Source organism: Triturus cristatus, chromosome 5_1, assembly GCF_964204655.1.
Source record: "Triturus cristatus chromosome 5_1, aTriCri1.1, whole genome shotgun sequence".
NCBI lineage: Eukaryota > Metazoa > Chordata > Amphibia > Caudata > Salamandridae > Triturus > Triturus cristatus.
The window spans coordinates 587,762,937-587,785,101 of NC_140587.1; the positions used below are offsets into that span (position 1 = coordinate 587,762,937).

At 43.5% G+C, this 22,165-nt stretch overlaps 1 protein-coding gene across 2 annotated transcripts in view; it reads left to right on the forward strand.

The window, feature by feature from the left end:
- Positions 1-22,165, forward strand: part of PDE7A (phosphodiesterase 7A) — a 1,104,576-nt gene that overhangs the window by 725,818 nt on the left and 356,593 nt on the right. For both annotated transcript variants that reach the window (XM_085605526.1, XM_085605527.1), the window contains exons 9-10: positions 20,589-20,720; positions 20,917-21,008. In XM_085605526.1, the coding sequence (XP_085461652.1) occupies positions 20,589-20,720; positions 20,917-21,008 (224 nt within the window). The remainder of the gene's footprint in view (positions 1-20,588; positions 20,721-20,916; positions 21,009-22,165) is intronic.

Here is a 22,165-nt window from a genome sequence, read left to right on the forward strand (position 1 = left end):
TGTGCTCGTCCTCAAAGTTGCAATAGAACTGGTGCTACCGTAACATTACGGAAAGGGAGTGTACTCCCTCTGATTTCTAATTCCCAAAAAGGATAGATGCATTGGACCTATACTAGACTTAAGACTCCCAACATGTGCATCCTTTCCAAAAATTTCCATATGGTCAGTCAGCAGGAAGTTATCCTGCTACTGCAACAAGGTGTCTTAATCACTGCACTTAATCTGAAGGATGCCTACTTCCACATTGTCCTTTTGTAAGTGGTCAACATCATGAGTTGAAGGTTTTGCGTTTAGTGTCACCACAGCCCCCAGAGTATTCACCAAGCGCCTACATGTGATAGCCACCCATCTCACAAAGTGTGTGTGTGGGGGGGTACTCACATGTTCCTCTACTATGTCGATTTGCTGATCAAGAGTGAAAGTAAACAGTGCCTTGCTCACACCCTAGCCACTATTTCCCTTTTACAGTTTAGGGTTCACAATCCGTCAAGTCCCACCTCCAAGCACTTCAGATCCAGCCCTTCCTAGGTGCCGTTTTCAATAGTCACTGCCAAGGCTTATCTGAGCCAAGCCAGGTTGGAGGCTTTCTAGTGGATGCTGCCACTTTTTCAGCCAGAATGTGAGCTCAGTCAGAATTATCTCCAAAAGCAGGGCGGCACACACTCACCCCAGTTATCGCAGAGCTTTTGGCATGGGACACGCCACCATTGCGTACACCTACTGGCAGAGTACCTTCCATCAGTGGACAACAACTTTACAGACCTGCTCATCAGGATGTGACATGTCCACGAGTGGGAACTCTACCCACAAGTCCCACTCCTGTACATGAGCTGTGGAGGGGGGGGGGGGGTAAACGGGTGCGAACCCTGGTTCTCGACCCTCCTCTAGATGTCCATTGTTCCCTAGGAGAAGCCTCCAAACAGGGCAGACCTTCTCACTCAAACTAGGCAGAATCCAGCATCCCAATCCTAGTCCGCTCAATCTAGCAATTTTGCTCTTGAGGTCCTAGAGCTTGGTTACCTCTGTCCTCAAAAATGCACGGACATCCTTAAAGAAGCATGCAGACCCACTATGCAAGCCTGTCATGCAGCCAAGTGGCAGAGGTTTGTCCATTACTGTACGTCTAAGCACCTTGGCCCTCTTAAAGTCCAGAAGATTATCTGTTACCTTCTCCGCCTGCAAAAATCAGGCCTCGTTTACACCTACATTAGTCTGCACTTGGCTGCTATCAGACCCTACATGCAGAACAGTAAACACTTCTTTATTTGAGATCTTCATTATTTAAGCTTTCATCAAAGGCTTCAAATTGGTGATCCCACCCAAGGTACCACCCACCCCTGTTTGAAACTTTATGGTTGCCCTTAACAGACTCATGGATCCTTCTTTTGAACCAATACATTCATGCCTTTACAGTTAATCTACTGGCAGGTCACCCTCCTTGCTGCTGTTACATCCTTAAGACTGGTTAGTGAGCTTCAGGCCCTCACCTTACAGCAGCGTTTCTTCCAATAATTTCATTACGGTAGGGTTGTCCTCTGGACTAAATAAAAGTTCCTTCCCAAAATATTATAACCCTTTCACCTCAACCATACCATAGAGGTCCCTGTATTTTTCCCTCAGCCACAATTGGTAGCAGAAAGGGCCTCTTCATATCTCAAATGGTGTGGAATTGGGGGGGGGGGAGAGGTGCAGTGCTATTAAGATTGGAAGGAAGATTTGCACTGCATTTCCTCTGTACCAAACTAAATTCTGCATTATCAGTGGGACAGTGGCCGACCCGGCACATGGTATGATTACCATCACAGCAGGCATGAGGCTGCACCGGTGGAGGCCAGAATCTGCATATGGACTCCCACCATTGACCTTGGAGGAGCAGCAGCCTGAGGATGAAGGACTGAAAATTGCAGCTTGAGCCTTCTTGGCTGACACTTGGTAGAAAACAGACCTAGGCCTGTAAACACACCTGACTGGCTTGGAGAATACTACATTGTTGACCGGTGGGGTACTACTGGCCCCAGGACATTGAACGGTGGCTTGTGTGCCGTTCGTGAGCTGGGCTCTGAGGAACTGGGATATGGGTCGCAGTTGATGTGGAGACCTGCCCACCATACTAAGAGCTGGGGCCCTCTTCTTCCCTCTCTTCAAACATCTGTTGGCCCATGGTGGGGAGTGGGTGCTGGTGTCACTGAGACCATCCTGTGTGCAGCAGGCCCTGCGAGGTTGGATTCCACCAGTCATGGATTTTAGCTAGAGAGGACTGCAATACAGCAACCACCCAGTGGATAGGAGGCTGATGTTGCTGTGTATGGAGAAGTCTCTTGCCACACTCTTCGACCTTTAGGGACAGGTGACGGGAGCAGATGGCTTCAATATGGTTTTTGTTTGCCGCTCCAACCTCGGGAGTAAGAACTGGCAGGGTCAGCTGATAGCTATTCAGATTTGAGATAGGCACATTTAAGGGATGCTATTTGTGACCACTCTTGTTCACGTTGGCAATGGAGCCCCTAGCTGCGGTGGTCCCTACAGACAGCAGAAAAGGAATTGCCGGGTATAACTACACACGTTGTATATGCTGACCAAAGATTGCGTAAGAAAACAAACCTGCCTGGTTACTTTCCTTGGGACCATCAAAGTGTTTGGGGAAATTTCAGGACTGAAAATAAACATGTCAATGTCCTGCCTGTACCTATTGTGACAGATCGAAAGGTGACATACTTGGTGCCTCTTGCCCTCAGATGGGAGCATTTTGGAATAGGCTGCCTCTGAGCTATGTACAGGTTTGCCACAGATAAAATAGTAGTACTCCCAGGTTGTTCCAAGTCTTCACGGTCATGCCTGTCAGTCTGCAGAAGCTCCTATTTGCAGCGTTGTACAGAGTTATGACTAAGCTAGTATGGAGTGGAGGGAGACTCAAGGGGTCCTTGAAGAAACTGCAGCTGTCCCTGAGAGATAGGAGACTGGGTGCCCCCAACAGGGAGCAATATTATCTTGCAGCTCAACTGCAGTAGGTTGCAAGATGGATCACGGACACCCTGAATTGAGTTCCTTAGAAGTGGAAATGACTGGGATGTCCACCTGGCCTTCCTGTACTCAGTGTACTGTGCAATACTGCGGCCCATTCCTACTGCTGGCATGAAAAGTCTGCAAAGAAAACCAATGGGGTTTACATACGCCCCTAGTGTGTCCTACATATATATAATAGACTTTGCAGAAATGTGCAATGCACCATATTAGCAGCAGTGGATAGATGCAGGGGGGTGACAACTCTCACTGCACACTTTCCATACATTCCTCCAAAAATATCAAATTCTTCCAGGCCAGTTCCTGACACATGGTGCCTTAGCCAGCACAATACAAATAGCCAGGGAGATTCAACAGAAACTGTCAGTGCTAGAGGTGATGCTGGATTTGGACCGAGGCAGAAGGCTGCTACCCTTATTCCAAAATTTGTTTTAAACTGATCCAGTTGAGCATATTGTATCACACATATCTAACAGGATACATAGAAGGTATCAGGGGTCCCTAGACAAATGCCCCATGTGACGCTCTGGACAGGCTGATCTGGTGCACATGTTTTGGTGTTCTGCAAAAATGTCAGCACATTGGCGAGTGGTTACAAAAACTATTAAGCAGGTGACAGACAAAATTATTAATACCTACCAATGGAAATGCATACTGGGTTTTGTCCAAATAAATGTGCTTGCCATGTTTCACTTTTTGATGAGGAGTAATCCTAGTTGCATTAGTTTATGCAAGTAAAATATCGAAAGCGGATTATTCTGGATTGATAAATTTAGTTTTTAAAGTTCTAGGTTAAAGGTAGGTGTTATTAATGATTCTGTTAGATACAGTGTGCAGAAAATAACCATTAAATGTACTGAAAATTGAACCTTAATATAGAATCTTAATTGCAAGTAAATGTAAAAATGCCTAGCGCATCTCCTGCCCTTTAGCAATTTTGTTTAATTTTAGAGGTATAGAAAATAGAAGGAAAAAGATGGAAAGTCAATCTCTGGGAAAGTCCATCACAGGAGCTATCGAAAGCAAACAGAGATCAAACACTCGGCTGAACTTCAGTAACTATGAAGAACAAAACAGAACTGTGCTGCCACATGATTTGAACTTTTCAAAGCATCTCCCATAGTTGAAATGCAGCCCAAACACATTTCTTTTTATTTGAGCAGTGATTGACACTTCCCTTATGAAGTAATTTCTTCTGATTGAGTTTAGTGTGCTAAAGAGAGAGTGTTTGGCAAGTTGATTGAGTGCTCAAATTGTTATGAACGTCTTTTGATGGTGAAGAATGTACACTAGGATTTTTAAGTTAATTGCAGGTTTAGAAGCAGTGTAGTTGATGATTTTGCTCTACGTGTGTGTTCTGGTAGCGAAAGCCACCTCCACTTAGTGCGAGGGAGCATATTTGGAGGTGGTGGTAAACTGGGAGACTGTTACTGTTGGGTGGTCCCAGGGGAATCTTTGCTGCTCATTTGTCAGGGGAAAGGGATGTGTATGTGGATGTGGTGTGAACACTTTTGAGATGTGGTTTCTACAGGTGCAGCTCTGTAGAGCACACAGTGCCCAGTCTTCTTTTTGTATGTCATCGCTGGAGCATATCCTGGTCTCTGACATCTGCCTCTAGCTCGGAGTCCGGAATCTGTGTAAGTAGTCGTGGCTTCAACTTCATATGCGAAAAGCAAACTGGAGCTGAAAAATCTGCCATCAAGGGCATCCGCGACAAAGTGGTAGGCATCAATTTAAAGGCTTGCAATTGAGAGCAAAAGATGGATCGTCAGTGTTGAAAGAAGAGACATCTTTGAGGTGATAGACGATGGTCTTGTAGCACAAGGAGCGGTCAACAAGTGCTTGGTGGTTGATGAGGTCTGCCACAAAGGGTTGCAATGAGGGATGCCATTGAGATGGTCGACAATGGTGGCTTTCTTCATCTCCGAGGATGAAAACTTCACAGGTGAGGACAGCAGTGCAGTCAAGGCATTAAAAGAGCTGGATTTTAGAACAACCTTTCGCGCAGTCGGTGTTTGCTCTTCCAGGAGTATTCTCTTGAGGAAACTGCAATTATTTATGGGAGGATGTGGCTGCAGGTGCTGAAGGTTTTAAGTCCAGTTCCAGAAGCTTCTCATTCCTTTTTTTGCTCTGCCTTCGTTTAAGTGTTTGGTGGACTACTTTTCATGAAGTCATCCCTAGGTAAAGGACACATCCCTTTTAGAAGGGGGTATTTATTTTTCTCCAGTGAATATAGTACCTTCTGTCTCTGTATCCTTCTTGGAAGGAAAGGTTTTACATGTGTTGCATCATGATGCTTTGTGCATTGGATAAAAGCAATAAATGCACTGCTCATGTGGGAAATCAGTATACATCTTTTTCTGTCCACAGATAGGGCAGAGGTCTCTTAGGCCCAGAAAATTAAGAAATTCCCCACAAATAAACTACAGTACTCTGAAATTTGAAACTAGGGCTTTTTCAAGTCTAGGATAGACCAAGACCGTAACACATTAACATCACCGCGAAGTTGGAGCAGTGCTTTTCTCAGGGATTCCTTACAAACTATCTGCAGTATGAATCTGAGCCATGGTGTCCTCTATGGATAGCAGTAGAGATTAGCACTTCCACCTCATTGGCTGAAGTTAGGGTTGTTTCTAATGAAGTAGATGTGCTACTAAACAAGTACTGTTGTTGAGGCCTATATCATTTTAAATGTTTACTGCTATTTAAATTTACTAGGGATTCCCAGCCTGATGTTGGAGAATAATTCAAGCCTGTGAATATGTGGAGAGCTGGAGTTAGTTTGTAACTAATTTCTTCCTAATCACATTCATTTTAGTGTTACCTGGGCTAATGTGGGCTCTCGTTTGGACAATGCAAACACATTGGACTTGGGTCTCCTTGTTTCCACTCTTCATTCACTCCAGTTTGTACGAACTGCTGCCACTGAACTACTTCTGAAACTGTCCTGACAACCCTCTATTACTGCTTATTTGAAAAGACCATCTGCTTACTGTGCACAAATTGATTCTTTTCCAAAAGTCTGTATCTGGTTTAAAGTTCTCCATGATAACAGCTCCTCTATTAGATAACTATTTAAGTGGGACACTCAATTTTCTCTGTGTCCTGCTTGTAATATCTTTTGAACACCCCCACGATTAGGAATTCTCACTAAGGTGGTTGTTTCTATGCTTTTCAACCTGCCTCTTTTTGTAACTCTTTTCCCATCAACCTCCATTACATCACTATTTACATACAGTTTAGGAAAGCCTTGAGAATGTGGCATGCCCAGCAGTAGTCTGTTTTTAGATTTTATTTTCAGAGACTGCGCTAGGACACCGTTGCTGAAGGTCTATATGGAATATTGAATCTTCAGCATATTTTTTTAACAGCGTCCTTTCTTAGCCCCTCTATACAAATAGTTACTCTGTAGGCTTGTTTTATGGAGCATCTGAAGAGAAAATAGCATCCATAACAAGAGGGTACCTACTTTTGTCCTGAAGGCATTACTAATTTTGCAGATGTATTTCCTGTCCACTCCCCTTTATCCAAGTCTTTGGATCATCTCACGCCTTTTTGGTTAGAAAAAAGTAGTTAACTAAAAGGTTAGGGGAAGGCAGTGCCCTTTATATACTAAGATTTTGTCTGATCGCCATTGGGTGTCACGTGTAAAGTCCGTGGTCCCAAGCTGTGGCTGAGATTTTTTCTTTTTTTTTAAATGTGCAAAATGAATGTGGCAGTCTAAACTAATAATCATTGTTTTATTTTAACATTTGAAAGATGTACAAAGGCATTTCCATCTCAGAAAGACAGTGACCACATATCTGCTCTGATCAGTGGGAAATGCTTTAGGTGTCCAAAATCCATATTCCATTGCTGTTCATTCAGAAAACACCAGAGTATGCTGTTAACACAAAAACAAATATTTAGGATATTATCTGTAGTTGATCAAGTGGAAGGGAAAACTAGCAGGAAAACCTCCACTTTGAGATGGCACACATTTCCATAGGTAGCAATTCCATTGGTAGCAAATCTTAATAGAGATGTCAAAGGTGGAGGATATCTGGGAGCAAGGATCACCAAAGACATTTGGAAAGCTTACAGTGGAATGTGATCTGCACAATAAAATGTTATTTGCAATGGAGGCATGCAGTGAGAAGCCATATTAAACGTATGGTGGCAACATTTTCCATGCCTGAAGGAAAGTAACTATGGGTAGGCAGGAGGTGGAGTAGATTTTGAATACATGACCTTCACAGTTTGAACTATTTTAAGAAAAGTGAAGGACAGGTTTAGCTAAGTTGGTTTAGGGTTAATGGGGAGAAACCTTAATGTGTCCTGGAGAGTCTGGGCTAAAAAATGAGCTTTCTCCGTTAGAGTCTGGGCTAAAAAAATGAGCTTTCTCCCTTATGCAGCCCAAACTTCCTCAGAAGATAAATTACAAAAGAATTGGGCGTAGTCACTCTACAGTGCTAGAAATGTGAGAAGGAAGAAACAGTGTTGTACTCCTGGAGTTGCTCATTGGTGTAAATATGGATGAAGATGTGCTGGAAGAGTGTTAGGATAGGGTTTCCTATGACACAGGCTGATGGCATGTTGCTCTTGGGGTAAAATAGTGATCAAAAGAGATATTGCTACTCAGTGGGAAAAGATTAACAAAGAATTAAATGGTTTAGAGGTACAGTTGTTTGCTAAAGGAAAACGGTAATCTTGTATGAACAAGTTTGCAAAAATGTGTGGTTTATGGGAGAACTGTCACATGTTTGCTGTCTGCATGTGGTATATGTGAATTCATCGACAAACAAAAACATATTGAAGGAAACAGTCATGGAAATCCTAATTTAAGAAAAGGCATTCATAATGAAACACCATTTCATAGAAAACGAGGGGAAACATTCTAATGGAAATGCATTTAAATTGAAAATGTAAAGGAGCATTTAAACAAACACCGTTTAATTGAAACTACAGTGCAAACCGTATTTAGTGTTATTGATTTATTACATTTAAAAAAATGAAGCAACCATTGTAATGTTTATTTTTTTTAAAAAATTCATGAAAAGGGGTTCCGTCCAAATTTATGGTCAGGTAGGACGTGTAAAACTTTGTATAAAAAGAGATCTGACCACCTTATTTCATGCTGTTTATTTTTAGCAGTGAAGGGACCAATAGAGGGGCAAATTGACTGTGTAATCTGAACCATTAAGGGTTCTGTTTCTTTTCCAAAAAACAGAGCCGTGAGTTCGTGGCACTGCATCTTCTCAACTAAACTTTGGATACAGCAGAGGTCAAGGGGAGCGCAAAAGTAATTCCGTACCACTCATCGCACCTCGGCAGATTGAATATCGAACTACATTTAAAAAAAGCTATATGAACAAGCTACCGGCACCAGGAGCAAAACGATCATGTACAGGGGAGCACCCTTAACACGGGAGACAACGAATTTCCCAATACTTCAAATAGAAGAGACAAAAGTTCCCTTAATGGTTCAGATTACACTGAGTCAATTTGCCCTAAGGATAATCCCTTGGTAATACAATACAACACCACAGCTGAGGGAAGCGTAGGCTTCCTTACTATCAAATCTTACATTGTGGTGGCACAGATTCATACAGGCTGAGAGTGGAACCACAACCCAGGAGGGGAGAGATTTGGTTTCCATTGAACAACATTGCTTTCAAATTCCAATTCACATCATTTTATGACTTTCGCAGAGTCCAGTCTGGAATCAATATATGCTGAATGTCCCCCTCATTCGCAGCAGATAGCACGCGAAGCTGGCTCTACAACATTCCCCTCCCCATTAAACTCCATAATTCATAGCCCCATTTTCCCACCAAGTCTTTTAGAACTCAGTGCATCGTCATCAACATAGGACAGCTCTTACATGGAACCATTCTGTGATGATGCTGGAATAGAATGTTAAGGGTATGATGCAATGGAGTTATGGTATTCCAATGTTCTGACTTGAGCCAGTATCAGTGTAATGCTGGAGGTTGTCATGAAGACTGATACCAGTAAAGATCTCTATCTTTAAACTTGGAACTGGACTTATTTATTACAAATTGGCGACGAGCGAACTTGTGCAGGGAACAAGCAAGCAACCTTCATCCCTGGAACGACACTGATGTAGAAATCAGTGCTAATGAGGCGATTTTAACGAACCTGACCTGAGCTGTTGATTTGGGAAAGAAGGAGGTAAACTGACGATTTTAACGAGCCTGAGCTAAGCTGTTGAATTGGAAAAGAAGGAGGTAAACTGACGATTTTAACCCAAATTTACTGCATATTTGAACTTGAGCACTTGAGCAGTTGTTGATAACCGCGTTACGGGATAAGAGACAGTTAATAGTTTGGTGATGCTTTGTAAGCGTGCCTCGAATGGTAAACAAGCCGGTGTAAGGAAGTTTGGAGCACGGTAATTGACAGTGCGCGTGTAGGAGGATTAGCGCGAGTCAAGCTGTGTCTTCGAAAGTAAATACATGCGCGCGAGTCAAGCTGTGTCTTCGAAAGTAAACACATGCGCGAGTTAATGCAGCGCGTGTTGACAATATCCTCGGTGAAGGAACTCAATGAGGATTAGCGCGAGTCAAGCCGCGTCTTCAAAGGTAAACACAGCGCGAGTTAGCGCAGCGCGTGTTGAAGGAGCTCAACGCATGGCAACAGTGCGCGCGCGTTAAGGAATTCATAGCACGATTCAAGGAATTAAATAATTACCTTAGTAACAGTGCAGGTCAAAGATCGGCGAAATCTCGGATAATTTAAGCTGGAAACAACAACGCTGGTACGAACAAGGAACTTGTAGATTCGTGGAAACAGCAGAAGGACTAACAGTAAAAGCCAGATATATGAAAAACTGAAAAAGGACTTGCGTGCAAACTGCTAAGAGGAAAGAAAACAGAATTTCACGTTGCAGTGTATACAGTGACTATCATGATTGGTTGTTTTAGTTAATTATTTTAATTAATTGTTTTAATTAATTGTTTTAATTAATTATTTCAGTCAATTGTTTTAGTTATATTTTATTCCTATTCATACTTAGAAAATGTCTGATGATTCAATGTCAGCTCCACCAAAATTTTTGCCGGTGCCTGGTGATCCCATTATTCCGTGGAAAAGATGGAAAAATATTTTTTTCACTTATTTATTGGCCATTGGTGGAGATAAATATGGGCCTGTTAGGAGGCAAGCCATATTATTACATCATTTGGGTGTTGAAGGGAGGCGCATTTATGATGATTTGCCAGAAATTTCTCTGGGGATGGGTGATGGGCAGCCGGTAAACATTTATGAAATGTCATTGCAGATGCTAGAGAAACACTTCTTGCCAAAAATTAACGTTGTGTTTGAAAGACATAGGTTTTTTTCTAGAGGACAAAAGTCTGATGAGGGCGTTGTATCTTATGTAGCGACTCTTCGAGGGTTAGCTGTCACGTGTGAATTTGGAATATTGTGTGATTCGTTAATAAGAGATCAAATAGTCAGATGCACGAATAATAAGAAGGTTAGAGAAAAGTTGCTATCAAAGAATCCTACTTTAGAAGAGGCTATCCAGATCGCTAGAAGCATGGAAGATACAGACCATTGGATCAGAGAGATAGATAGTGAAAAAAAAATTTCAGAAACTCCGTCAACAGTAATGGTGAAAGAAATAGCAGCTGAGGTAAAAGACATAAAAAAGATGTTAAGAAAACAATATATAAGGGGTATGGAAACACATCGATGAAACAGGTAGAGCGAAGGCCAATAATCTGCTACAGGTGTGGATGTCCTGGGCATATAAGTTCAAGCTTTGCATGTGGTGCCAGGAATGCTACGTGCAGGTCTTGTGGAAAAAGGGGTCATTTGGCTAAGGCCTGTAGGTCCAGAGGGAATGTTCCGACAACAAGTGTGAAAGAAATAGAAAATGAGGAAGAAAATTGTGGAGAGATATTTTTAACTGTTGATGGAATTGAACTGGGAGATCGCCAGTTGATGGAGGCAGGCGAGAAAGATAATGTAGATGTGATTTTGAAAGTCAGTAATAATCCGATGAACTTAAAAATGGAAAGCACAGGAAAACTGGAAAAGCCACATTGTGAAATTACTGTGGGAAAGGGTATTGTGAAATTATTGGTGGATTCAGGGAGTTTATTCACTCTCATTTCAAAAGATGCTTTTGTGGGAAACTTGGGTGGAGAAATGTCTGAACTTACAACCCCGGATGTGAAGGCAGTAGGATACGGGGGTTCTAAAATCAACATTTTGGGAATGCAATGGACAAGCATAGTTTTTGAACAAAGAGGGGTATATGGAAGAGTATATATCACGGATGAGGGATCTAACTTACTCGGGTGGAGACACCAGAAAGATTTGGGGATAATATTGAATCCTAATGCGCCAGAACCAGTAATGACAGTGGAAAACAATGTTGGGAGCAAGTCTTGTGATGGAGATGCAAAAAATGATTGGGGTGAAAAAATAATGAATAAGTACTCCAAAGTGTTTGCTGAAAATCTGGGTATGTTGAAGGGTTTTACGCACAAGATTGTGTTAAAAAACAATGCGAAACCTGTGGTACATAAAGTAAGGTCTGTACCTTACATGATGAAGGAAGCCTTGCAAAAAGAATTGGAAAAATTATTGCAAGCTAAGATTATTGAACCGATTGAGTCCTCAGAGTGGTTATCTCCGATTGTTGTAGCTCCTAAGGAGGGTAATAATATTCGTTTGTGCATTGACTTACGAGATTTAAACAAAAATATATGGGTAGACAGGCAACCTTTGCCCAATATTGGATTATAATTTTATTGTAGAGTATGTGCGGGGAGAAAAAAATGTCTTGGCAGATTGTTTGTCCAGAATGCCAGTGGAAGGAGATTCTGGTGTTGTAGATGTGGAGGAATTGGTCGTGGAAGTTGATGGTCAATTTGCCATAAGTCAAGATGAATGGAAGGAAGCGGTGGAAAAAGATGAGTAATATAAAGGATTGAGAGAAGTCATCATGAATTGCTGGGGTGAGTCTGATGTGTTGCTTAAGTACAAACAATATTTACAAGTTAAAGACGAATTGAGTCTACAAAATGATAGAATTTTGCGTAGAAGTAGGATTATTCCACCGAATGTGTTGAGAGTTAAGATATTGAAGATTGTACATGAGGGTCATCTTGGAAGAAGCTTAACCAAGCGGAGATTGAGAGAGTCGTTTTGGTGGCCAGGGATGGACAAGGATGTGGAAAACATGGTGAAAGAGTGCTATGCATGTAGCAATAGTGACAAGATGAAGATTACTAGGAATCCTCCTTTGAGGTGCATGGAGCATCCAATGAAACCATGGGAAAAAATAGGTTTGGATATTTTAGGCCCAGTTGATAAATTGGGGAGTAACAACCGATTTTTGGTGGTATTGGTGGATTACCATAGTAAGTGGTTCACGTGCAAATCTATGACAGATGTGACTTCAAGGAATGTGATAACGTTTTTGAAGGAAGTTTTTCTTGAAGAAGGGGTGCCTAAGACGCTTCTGACTGACAATGGTGTTCAGTTGGTTTCAGTGGAAATGGAAAACTACTTGAAAAATATAGGAGTCTGTCATGAGAAGGTTGCTTTGTTCCATCCTCAGGCTAATGGGTTGGTGGAGAGAGTTAATCGCATGATTATGGAAAATATTCAACTTTCATTAGCAAATGGGTTGTTTTGGAAAGATGAGTTAAGAAGAATGATGTGGGGTCATAGGATCACTCCTCATACAGTAACAGGGGTTTCTCCTTTTGTTGCGTTAAGAGGTAGGGAGCCCGGAACGAAAGAGTCACCAATGTGGTTGCAGGATAAAAAACAGGTTTGGATCGATAGAGAAGGAATGAGGTTAAGAGTGCAAGAAAGTCAAAAGCGGAATAAAATGGAGTATGATCAAAGGAAGGCAGTTAAGGAATTGGTCTTTAACAAAGGTGATTGGGTGGTGGTAAGGAGGTTTGGCTTTATAAAGAAAGGTGAAAGCAAATTTTCTCAACCATGCAAAATAATATCGGTGGAGGGTTCTGTAGCTCTTCTTGAAGATGGAAGGAAGAGGAGTGTGGGAGATTTATGTAAGGTAACTCATTTATGAAATGTTATTAAGAAGAGTTGTGTAAAATATTTCATGTGTGTAATGTCATTAAGGGGTTTTATGTGAGTCTCCATTGATGAAATTTTAGTTAAGGAAAATTAGCAAAGGAAAACATGTATGTTTATTTTTTAGATTGCATTGTTTAATTGTCTATAGGGGGGAGATGTGTGATGATGCTGGAATAGAATGTTAAGGGTATGATGCAATGGAGTTATGGTATTCCAATGTTCTGACTTGAGCCAGTATCAGTGTAATGCTGGAGGTTGTCATGAAGACTGATACCAGTAAAGATCTCTATCTTTAAACTTGGAACTGGACTTATTTATTACAAATTCGTAGTAATCTCCTTGCCAATCTGTTGCTTTTGATTATATGCTGGAAGGATGTTGTAAGCACAGCCATGACATTCCTGTATTGGTTATGTATGACTTTCTTGTACCCTCAGAGAAAAAAACAAAACATAGGACAGTGCAACGGACCATGAAAGACATTCTTAATTTGTATTTATTAATGGATAATCTCCCTATGCAAAAATCGGGCCTACCTGTTTGCGTCCCTCCGTCACAAAGCATAATATGATTGCTGATTGCATTAATAAAGTAACAGTGGTAAATGTTTGAAAATATACTGCTAAAAAACTGATTTTCAAAATGTGTTTTCCTCATAAAAAAATGACCTTGAAGGATTTGGAGAGCTCTGGGGTTGGCTAATATAATTCTCCCTGCATCGTTGACAAATCATCAGAAGTATATTTTTACACACAGATACACGCACCTCCACACGCCCCCTCCCCTCTTCACCCACCCTGCCACCCCTCCTCTACTCCTCTTGTGGGATAAGTGAACACATGGCTTAACATTTCCAGCAAATGTAATCCACGCCTCTCCTTTTTAGGGAATTTTTAACAACCGGAAATTGCATTATTACTCCAGTATTGGAACTTTCATAGATTCCCACAGCTTGTATCATTCCCAGTCGTCGGAATGGGAGTCTCGGTACACAAAATAACATAGCAGTAGGTACAAAAGAAAAAAGTCCTAGGCCTCATTCCCTTTTGTAGCCTAACTACCGCTTTTTGTAAACGAGACCAAAATTGAGCAACAGCCAATCAGATTAGCCTCACCCCAAAGAACCCTCCTGAGAGAACCTCAGCGCCTTGGATTTTCTACCGCACGTTGTGCTTAGGGAGTCTCCTTTGAGCTCTGCTCACTTCAACTCTAGTTCACTGCTCTTTTTTTTACATTTTTTCTTCAGAATTGTGTGGTGTTTCATTCAGAAATGTCTGACAAGGAGAATAAAGCCCTTTTCAAGCCTTGTTCCACCTGTGGCAAAAAGATGCTCTATGTGGAGGACAGGCATAAGGACTGCAGTTATTGTCTGTACCCGGATCATAAGGCAGCGGCCTGCAAGATCTGCTGCACTTTCTCTACGAAGACCCTCCGGGACCGTGAGGGTCGCCTTCTCACTTGGCTCCAGAAGGTAAAGTCAAGGAAGGGAACTCTGTCAAACGACAGTGAGGACTCATCATCTGTCACCTAATCTCGCAGGTCAGTGAAAAGGGGTAGGGCTTCCCCTTCACCATCCTCTGAACATCCTGTTGAGGCCTCAAAGACCCCCCTGAGTCTGAGAGCCGGAGTCAGAGTAAATCTCCTCACCACAGTGCAAAGGAGAGGGAAGGACTACCTGCAGCTGCAGCAGTGGTGGAGTCTGCTAAGACTTTTAAGAAGCTCTCTTCTCTATCTTCTGAGAAGTCAGAAAAAGATTCCAGATCGTCGACGCCGCCGCAGAAGACTCCGTCGACGAAAACTTCTAAATCTCAGGTGAAGAAAGTTACACCATCGACTGGCTCGTCGACGGTGCCTTCTACTCACACATCGACTTCCGTGTTGACGGGAGTCTCGACGACAGTTACGGCGACGACAAGGGTGTCGACGACAGTGGCGGCGACAGTGTCATCCACAAGAGCAATGACGACGACTACGACGGGAGGAGTGTCGACGGTCTCGCCGACTGCAGTGTCAACGACGCCCATCTCTTTGTCGACGCTTCAACCGTAGACGGTGCATCTTTCATCGACTACCTCGTCGACGATGGTTTCACTTTCAACCCTAATCGCCAACGGTACTGTCGATGAAATCTTCGTCGACAGAGGATTACAATATCCTTAAAGAGAATAACACCTGATATGACGTCACCAAGGAGTGTTGCCCCCTTGCCTCCCGCGCTGTTGCTCGAGGAAGAAGAGGACTCTGACGGGGATGATCAGGATTCTTGTGGCTATGCCCATAGCCCCTCACAATTGTTGGTCAAATGTCAGGACACAGATTCGGAGGGCAACTACACTCCTGGGTACTCATACCAACAATCCTATTGTCGTCAGGACAGCGCAGGCCAGGTAATGGTTGCGGTTCCCTCTTCGCTCCTAGCAGATTTCCAGGGCATGTTGAAGGATTATAGGAAGAAGTTTTCTCAAGCTCCTCCTCCTCCATCTTCGACTTTCTCTGCAGTACATACTGTGCCTACACCATCGGCTCCTGCAGTGTTTTCTCCCGGAGAACCATCCTAGATGGTTTCACAACCGCACATCTCCAGCCCAGGTTTACCTCCAGTAGTCCCGGATGTTCATGATGATTCCTCGGACGAGGATCAGGATGATGGCAACAGGTCTAACCAGTGTGTTGAGTGGGAGGATTATGTGATCCCGGATCCTGCTTCACCTACTCCGGATCCAGTGGATTCTCCCCCGGCAGACATTAGGGGTTTTCACAAGCTGATGGAAAGAGCCTCCAGTATATTCCAGCTTCCTATGCCTTTAGTTCAAACGGAATGCTTCCTTTATGATTTTAAGGAGCCCTACAGGAAAGTGGTCCGTTCCATTCCCATTGTCGGCCATGTCTGGGACGAGGGTTTGAAGGCAATGAAGAACCCGGCTACTGTTGTTCCAGTTTTGCCATGCCTAGAGAAGAAGTACAAGGCGCCTGAGGATAGTCCAGCGTCCTTGATAGGTCAACCGAAGCCGGATTCGGTAATATCCCAGTCGGCGCAAGGAAAGTCACGCAATCCTTCTGCACCACTGACGACTCCTCCCGATAAAGAAGGCAGGTGCCTTGATAATGCGGGGAAAAGGTTTTCTTCTATGGCGAGTCTTTTAGTACGTGCAGCGAATGCGTTGGCGATCCTTGGTAGGTACGATCGCCAAATGTGGTGCGACCTTTCACCATATTTGGACCAGCTCCCACAGGAGTCCAAGGCGGAGGCCAAGAAAATTCTACAGGAGGGAGAGGCTACATCGGCGGAGGTGATCGACTGCGCCATGGATATCGCCACAACAGCTTTCCGTTCACTGGCAGGAGCAGCTGTTATTCGTCGATAGGGCTGTCTCCGGGTGACATGGTTCCGACCAGAGGTTTAGAACAAAATCCTGGACCTCCCGTTTGATGGTGAGGAATTATTTGGGAAACATGTCGACGATGTCCTCCAGGACATTAAAAAAGATACGGAGACGGCAAGGTCTCTAGGCAATCTTCAATATCGAAAGGTTCCTTTCGTGGGGCCAGGGGTAAGTGTACCACATCCTACAGAGGCTCGTACAAACAACGGTACTCTTCTTATGGTTCGACGTCTGTCGTATCGCCCACCGTACCAACGACAACAAGGCCAGACCTAGTCTTTCTCTCGCTCCAACACTAGAGGGAAGCAGAATCCCCAAGGATGTGACACCTCCAAGAGAATAGCGGCGTTCTGGCTCTGCTTACTGTACCCACCTCCCCGTTAACACCTGTGGGAGGCAGGGTGTCTCAATACCTCCACAACTGGAAGCGGATAACATCGGACCGTTGGGGGCTCAACATCATTCGAGATGGCCATACGCTGGAGTTTCTTCACATACCACCTTCCAAGCCCCCTGTCGCTATGCCTTCGAAACATCTGCGTCTCTTACGGCTCGAAGTTCATCAGATACTCCTCAAGGGAGCAGTGGAGGCGGTTCCCCTGTCTCAGAGGGGGGACGGTTTCTATCCCAGGTTTTTCCTGGTCAAGAAGACGCTGGAGAAATGACGCCCCATTTTAGATCTCAGGGAGCTAAACACCTATCTCATCAGTCAATCCTTTTGGATGGTCCCTCTCCAGGATATCTTAAGTCTCCTCAACCCGGGAGATTTCATGGCCACTCTCGATCTCGAGGATGCGTATTTTCACATACCCATTAATCCAGCCCACAGGAGGTTTCTACGATTCACAGTAGCCAAGAGCCACTTCCATCAAAGTTTTACCCTTTGGACTTCGCTCTGCCCCGAGGATCTTTACCAAGGTGCTGGCACCGGTGGCAGCTTTCCTCAGGAAACCGCATTTTCAAATCTTCCCCTACCTGGACATCTGGTTGCTGAAGGCTCTGTCCAGGCGGATAGCGGAGGAGACAGTCGAGGCATGTACGACTCTGTTCAGCAATCTGGGTCTGACTCTCAACAGGGAGAAGTTCTCTGTCCATCCAAGAGAGCACGATTCCTAGGGGCTATCTTGGACAAGTCTCTCAACAAGGCTTCTCCATCCTTCGAAAGGCAAGAAAAACTAAGGTCCTTGGCTCATTTGTTGAGAAAAAGAAAGTGTCTTTCAGTACGCCGTTACAACTCCCTTCTAGGAGTGATTTCTTCATGCATCTCTTTGATACCCCACTGCAGATTGCGGATGCGATCTTTTCAAGAGCAACTAAACATGCAGTTTCAACAAGTTCACGGCTCTTTCGACGACAAGGTGGTGATTACTGTGGCAATGAAAGAAGCCGCCTTGTGGTGGACACAGGAGGAGAATTTATCCCAAGGTCTATTCTTTGTAAGCAATCCGGCTCCTCAAGTTGTCACAACAGATGCTTCGCTGGAAGGCTGGGGTGCGGTGCTTCAGGACTTGCATGTAAGCAGGCATTGGTTGCCCCGGCACCGCCTTCTTCACATCAACCTCCTGGAGCTCAGAGCGATTTGTCTGGCTCTTCAAGCGCTTCTTCCACGTTTGCAGGGTTCGGCGGTTCTCGTCCGCATGGACAATACCACGGCCATGCACTAAATCAACAAGGAAGGGGGTACCAGATCTCTTCCGTTGTCGCAGGAGGCCCAAAGAATTTGGGAATGGGCGATCCTACAAGGAATATCGCTCACGGCGAAACACCTACCAGGAGTGCTAAACGAAAAAGCGGACAGACTCCGCAGGCTTTCGTCAGTCAATCACGAGTGGGAACTAAACCAGATGGTCTTGGACTAAAATTTTCACCGGTTGGGCAAACCCTCAATAGATCTCTTTGCTACCCCGGTGAACAGAAAATGCCAGTTTTACGCAAGCAAAGTTCACCATCGCGGATCGCTGGGGAATGCGCTTTCGATAACTTGGTCAAGAGCATTTGTGTATGCCTTTCCCCCCATTCCGTTAATACCGAGGATACTCCGGAAGATAAAAACGGAGCCATGCAAGATAATCCTAATAGCCCCAGCTTGGCCGAGGCAGTTTTGGTTCACAGAGCTTAACCTTCTTTCTCTGGTCCCTCCACGGTCGATCCTGGATCTTCTCACGATGTCCCAGGGCCAGATCTGCCATCCAGATCCTCGTTCCTTACACCTCTCAGCATGGCTCCTGAGCAGCGAGAATACCTAGATCTTCATCTCTCGGACGAGATAAGGGATGTTCTCTCTCAGGCTAGAGCTCCTTCCACTAACGAGACTTACCGTCTAAAATGGAAACGCTTTTGCATCTGGTGCCAACAGCAAGGTGTGGACCCTTTCTTGTCTCAGCCTCATCAAGTTCTTCCTTATTTCCTGTCCTTGGCTAAGGCAGGTCTGGCTCATTCGTCCATAAAGGTTCACTTGGCTTCAGTTTCTCGCTACAGACGCACTGCCTCTGGGCCTTCTCTTTGGTCCTCTAGAATTGTCAAACAATTTCTCAAAGGCCTGTTTCGAGTCTTTCCTCCCGTGAGGCCTCCGCCTCCCACATGGCATTTGAACTTGGTTCTCACCCAGCTGATGAAGCCTCCCTTTGAACCAGTTTATCGAGTAGATTTGAAATTCCTCTCATGGAAATTATCACTCCTTCTTGCTCTCACGTATTGGAGAATTACAAGTTCTCACAATCCATAAACCTTTCCTCCAATTCAAAAGGAATATAGTAATTCTAAGGACTAATCCAAAGTTCATACCAAAGGTGCCCTCGGATTTTCATTTAAATGAGCCGGAAATTCTCAAGTCTTTATTTCCTCAGCCATCTACACCGGCGGAAAGGGCACTTCATTCGCTGGACGTGCAGCGGTGCTTGAAATTTTATCTGGACCGTACTAAAGAATTTCGGAAATCTTCTCAATTGTTCATTGCATTCAGTGCTCCCCGCAAAGGCTTACCCCTGTCCAAGCAGGGTATTGCTCGATGGATCTCCAGTGCTATACAGTTCTCATTCTGCAGCGGACAAGCCTCTAGAGGGCAGAATTAGAGCACACTCGACAATGTCCATGGCTTCCTCTACGGCTCTCTTTGCGGGGGTCCAGGTTAAAGACATCTGCAGGGCTGCAACTTGGAGCAGCACACACACCTTCACAAGACATTACTGCCTGGAGACCTTGGCACAGGAAGGCACGGCTGTAGGCCAGGCAGTCCTGAGGAACCTCTTCCATTGAGTGGTGAGCTCTCCTTTCTTCCCTCCTTCCTTTCTTATTATTTGCACATTTTGCTATGTGTTCTTTATGTGATTGCATTGTAGTTTTATGTTTTCTTTAAAAAAAAAACGGTTAAGGAGAATGGAGAATGAGATGTCACTAAGTAAGCAAAATGTGTTTGACTGCTAGCTACTCTGATACAAGCTATGGGAATCTATGAAAGTTCCAATACTGGAGTAAGAAAACAAGTTACTTACCTGTAACTTTGGTTCTCCAATATTGGTAACTTTCATAGATTCCCATGTGCCCACCTATCCTCCCCATGGAAAGCTCAGCCCTCAGCAGGTTTGGGTGTACTGTTACACAACGGCTACGAAAATCTGAGGTTCTTTCAGGAGGGTTCTGTGGGGTGAGGCTAATCTGATTGGCTGTTGCTCTATTTTGGTCTCTTTTACAAAAAGAGGTAGATATGCTACAAAAGGGAATGAGGCCTAGGCCTTTTTCTTTCTCTTTTGTACCTACTGCTATGTTATTTTGTGTACCGAGACCCCCATTCCGACGACGGGGAATGATTCAAGCTATGGGAATCTATTTAAGTCACCAATACTGGAGAACCAAAGTTACAGGTAAGTAATTTGTTTTCTTCTAAAATAACACTTCCAGCTTTGGGTCCAAAGCAGGAGTTTCTTCTTGATAATGGCCAATCTTGCATTCCACCATTTATCTTTACTTGCATTTTCTAGATTATGCTAATTAGCCATGGAATTTTATGAAAAGTTCGTTGGGGCACTAGTTATATGTGAATAGCTTCTTCACAATGTTAGCAGTTAAATTAGTCACATCACTGTATACATTCTCATTATTTTGTTTTATTTATTGCAGCTTGCACAGCATCTTACACCATGGGATACTATCATAGGGTTAATTGCAGCAGCCACCCATGATTTGGATCATCCTGGTGTTAATCAGCCTTTCCTAATTAAAACAAATCATTACTTGGCAACTCTTTACAAGGTGAGCTGCTTGTTTGTATTTTATCCATTACAACATTACATTTTACCTTCTAACAACACATCACGTTTACACCTGAATGGTTACAACTTAAAACAAATATTACATTTTGCTAATGTTGTAGGAGTACATGAAACAATTTCTCAAGATTTCGGTTTTGCCTAAACAGCTTAATTGAACTTGTGATTTCATTTTGCAGAATACCTCAGTATTAGAAAACCACCACTGGAGATCAGCTGTGGGATTGTTGAGAGAATCTGGCTTAGTTTCACACTTGCCTCTTGAAGACAGGTATGTTTTGTATTGTATAGTAACCAATGATTGTAATGGTCATGTATGAGGAATGCAGGTGTAGTTCTGTTAGACATTGTACCTTGCATAGCACAAGTGGAGTTGCAAACAGCTAAATGCCATCTACCTCGTGCCCGCAAACAAATATTAACTAAGATGCAACAATTAAATGCAGTTAAACGTTTAATATTTGTAAATGTATGAAAATGCAGTTTTTTGGTTGCACAAGTGGTTTTTTCATGTAACCAATATGCTGTCATGCTTCAGTGTTAAATTGAACCTGACTTGCTCAGCATATATGCCCTCTCCTTTATCATTTCTCAGAGTAGAAATACATTGTTTAACAACAAATGGTTGTTGAATATCCTTTTCTACAGACGTTCCCTGAAACCCACAAGACCTCCAAGCATGCCTCCAAAATGGGACACCGCATGCACCTTAAAAATATTCAAGAGAAAATCTTGAAAATTCTGCTGAAAGATGCAAGTCAAATAGAGCCACAATCTCAGCAGCAATTTCCTTCATTCAAGGTTCTTCCTCCTGTTGAACATGGGTAACTGCTACCCTATTCTATATGTATGAAATATGAATATGTATTTAAAGAAACAAGGTTTTTGCATTAATTTCATTTCAGACCATTGGCTACTCACTAAGCAGGAAAGACGCCTGTTGAGCTTTATATTGGCTTCCTTTCCCGTAGACAGTACAATGTAAAAGTTAATTTACCCATCAAGCATTTTATGCACTAGGCACCTTCTGTCTGTCAGACCAGTGTCTTCTGCGTGTTATTTTTTAGGATTGAAACTACTGAATCGATGCAGAACCTACAAACATAAATAAGTTTGAATGGGACTGCAAGAGGCAGAGCATGAATTCTTTATGTATAGACTCCCATCAGAGGGAGGCATGGGAGTCCCTGATATCCTACAGTACTTTCAGGCGGCGCAGCTCCGGTACATGATGGAGTGGGATCGAGAGGCTTCGGAGAAACTTTTTTTCCCCTCAGTTTTATATAGCGCGAACTTGAATCGGGTATCGGAGCACTTTACATGAGTACCAGTTGTGTTACATGAGGACACATTAATTTTTGTTAGGCACAGGGAGATTAAGTGATTTTCCCAGAATCAAAGGATGTTGAGCGTCTTGCCAAGACTCGA